This window comes from Malurus melanocephalus, unplaced genomic scaffold (genome assembly GCF_030028575.1).
Source record: "Malurus melanocephalus ecotype Western Australia unplaced genomic scaffold, MMel_1.1 scaffold_107, whole genome shotgun sequence".
Lineage (NCBI taxonomy): Eukaryota > Metazoa > Chordata > Aves > Passeriformes > Maluridae > Malurus > Malurus melanocephalus.
This window is the reverse complement of record NW_026623339.1, coordinates 1,306,835-1,309,739: the sequence shown is the minus strand read 5'-3', so window position 1 is coordinate 1,309,739 and position 2,905 is coordinate 1,306,835. Positions and strand designations below refer to the sequence as shown.

General features: G+C 57.9%; 1 protein-coding gene across 1 annotated transcript in view; it reads left to right on the top strand.

Moving 5' to 3' along the window:
* The first annotated feature begins 822 nt into the window (after positions 1 to 822).
* The window catches only part of MAVS (mitochondrial antiviral signaling protein), an 8,593-nt gene continuing 6,510 nt past the window's right edge, over positions 823 to 2,905 (top strand). Inside the window, exons 1-5 of the mRNA XM_057369314.1 lie at positions 823 to 1,174; positions 1,370 to 1,499; positions 1,610 to 1,790; positions 2,162 to 2,388; positions 2,767 to 2,903. Coding sequence (XP_057225297.1) covers positions 1,383 to 1,499; positions 1,610 to 1,790; positions 2,162 to 2,388; positions 2,767 to 2,903 — 662 coding nt within the window. The 5' untranslated portion in view covers positions 823 to 1,174; positions 1,370 to 1,382. The remainder of the gene's footprint in view (positions 1,175 to 1,369; positions 1,500 to 1,609; positions 1,791 to 2,161; positions 2,389 to 2,766; positions 2,904 to 2,905) is intronic.

The window sequence follows — 2,905 nt, the reverse complement described above, 5'->3', positions numbered from 1 at the left end:
TATTTAGCAGGACGTTTCTGTGCATCAGTTTCTGGTTTTTGTCTCTTACCCTGTTGCTGGGCACCRCTGAGCAGAGCCCAGTCTGTCCTCTTGGCATGCATTTATTAGACATTTATACACATTAATGAGGTTCCCTCTCAGATGTCTCTTCTCGAGGATGAACAGGTCCGACTCACAGAATCACAGAATATTGGGGTTGGAAGGAACCTCTGGAGATCACCCAGGCCAACCCCCCACTGTCATGGCAGTGTCACTTGGAGTAGGTGACACAGGAGCACATCCAGAGAGAGAGACTACACAACCTCCCTGGGCATTGCTCCAGTGCTCTGCCACCCTCAGCATAAAGAAGTTCTCCCTCATGTTGAAGTGGAACTTTTTGTGTTTTACTTTATGACCATCTTGTCCTGTCACTGGACACCACTGGAAGGAGTCTGGCACCATCCTGTAACACTCTCCTTGAAGATGTTTACTGGATGAGATCCCCTCTCACTCTTCTCCAGATTAAACAGGCCCCAATCCCAAAATCTCGCCTCGCAAGGGATGCTCCAGTCCTTTAATACCCGCTGGATGCGCTCCAGGATCTCCGCGTTCCCGGCTCCGGAGGAGCCAAACACTGACACGCCCTCCTGTCAATCACCACCTGCCAATCATCGTGACGGGCGTGCGCCAAGGCCAATCAGCGACGGCCGCGACTGGGTGGGCGGGGTCAGAGCGGTGGCGGGCGCGCGGCGGCGGCGGGCGCAGGTGAGGGGCCCTGAGGGGCCCTGAGGGGAGCGGGAGCGGGGACAGCGGGGTGGCTCTGACCGCAGCGGCCTTTACAGCTTGGCCGCGACCTCCGGCTGCTCTGCCAGCGGGATCTGCGAGCGGAGAAGCTCTCGGATGGCCCCCGGTGGGGCTGAAGGTCGTGCTGAGGGCGGGGGGGCCCCGCCGTGGGGGCCCGCAGAGCCACGTCGCGGCCTGCGGGCCGCCGTTCCCTGTGGGAAGGTGTCCTATGCCTTCCCCTTTGGCATTTCCATTGCCTRTGCGGGATCCCAGCCTTGGCCCCGGGCCCTGTCGCCTGTCGTGGCCCTGTCGCCTGTCGTGACCCTGCCGCCGGGCCGGCCCCCCAACCTGCCGGATGGATCCAAGCAAAATGGGAATAAACACGGAGTGGGCAATGGTAGAAAGAAGCGAGGTTCGTGGAAGTGAAGCTGAGCGTTGAACTTTAACCCAAACATGCTCTCTTTGCGTGTTTTCCGCTTGGAATTTCCCCTGTCTCATCGCGGTGTCTGTGCCAGGATACGGGTGCCTAAGGAACAGCCTGAGCTTCTGGAGACAGCTGAGCTTCGCCAGCGGCCTCTGCTCACCCTGTATTTCTGTCTCTCTGCAGGTGCTGAGCCAGGATGGGTTTAGCTGAAGACAAAGTGTACGCACACATTACGGGAAACCTCAAGAAGTTTGCGGCTATCCGTGTGGCGTCGCTGGCCGATTCCCTGACCTGCCTGGTCGATTCTGACAGAGTAATTTCCTACTTCACTGAGCCCTGCCAGGCTCCTTCCCCCGGGGGAACATACAGCTGTGTTACTTTTAAACCAGACCCTCGCTTAGATGCCTTGTGTGTTTTTCCTAGGATGAACTCCTTGCCCGGGAGGAGACACGGGGCAACCAGGCAGCTGTCTTTAGGTTTTATCAGCACCTGAGGTGCCGGAAGGGCTGGGTGCAGGATCTCATCCAGGCGCTGCACCAGAACAACGCGGGGCACTTGGCCGACGAGCTGCAGGAAGTCTATGACACCTGGCAACCTCGACCTCGTATGTAACCACATCCTTCCTGGGAGTGCCTGGGGGGCTGGTGGAGGTGGGGGCATGAAACATTGTTGTCTCTGTCCCTGCCTCAGCTTCCCAGGGTGCTGGAGGTGTCTGTGACTGTCCCAGGGAGGTCTTTCACTGTGCTGATGTATATGAGTATGACAGAATGACAGATCCATGTTTGAAGGTGTTGGGGTTGGAGGTGGGTTGGGGTTCTCGCCTGAAGAGAAGATGGAAAGATGAGTGAAGGGGTGCTGTTGGCTTGGCTAATGTGGGGACAGARGAGGGACACACAGAGGGCTGCCTCAGCCCCACAACTATCTTTTCCTTCCTCAGTTTTTCCCACAATGTCATGATCCACTTGTCTCTTGCAGGTTCCTCAGCTCCCACTGCTGACTCCTCCCTTCCGAGTGATGCCCGTCCCGCTACCTCAGCCATCAGTGCCCAGACACCATCCCGAGGGTCGAATCCTGCTCCAGGTGCCCCRTTGGCTGAGCAGCCACAGCCAAACCTTCCTGTTGGTGACCATCCACCTGTCCTGCCCAGTGCTGCCACCCCCACGAGCATGGACCTGGGGGCCAGACTCCCAGTGCAGGAATCGGTGAGCAGGGCACRAGTTGGATGGGGACACCAAGGTCCCTTTTGGACCTTTTGGTAGGGTGTGGGCAGCCTGTGGTAGGGCCAGGCTCATTCAGGGCACCCCAGGTAGCCTCTCGCTGCATCTGGTAACTGACAGYTTATATATGGTGCTGTCATTGCTCCTTTTCTTTTCATTGTCCTCTCCATAGGGGGAGTGCAGTGTCTGCTCTGCCAGTCCAGGCTCCTCTTCACAGCCCCCAAACTGTGGGTGGGTGCCAAATAGAGACTCCAGACCCGCTTTGTAACCAGCCTCGTGGGGATCACTGCTYAGGGTTTGGAGCACCCCTGTTGGCCCAGACACCCTCATACCAGGGATTTAACGCAGCTCATTTCTTTCCAGCTCCCCAAAAAACTCCCGGAGCAAGAGAGTCCCCGGCCAATTGCACCTGAGAGCAAAGTCCATGATAGAGTGAGCAGTGGGCACAGTGGAGAGGGGAATCGTGCTGGGGCCGTGCCAGTGCCAGGAGGCACCCCAGGAA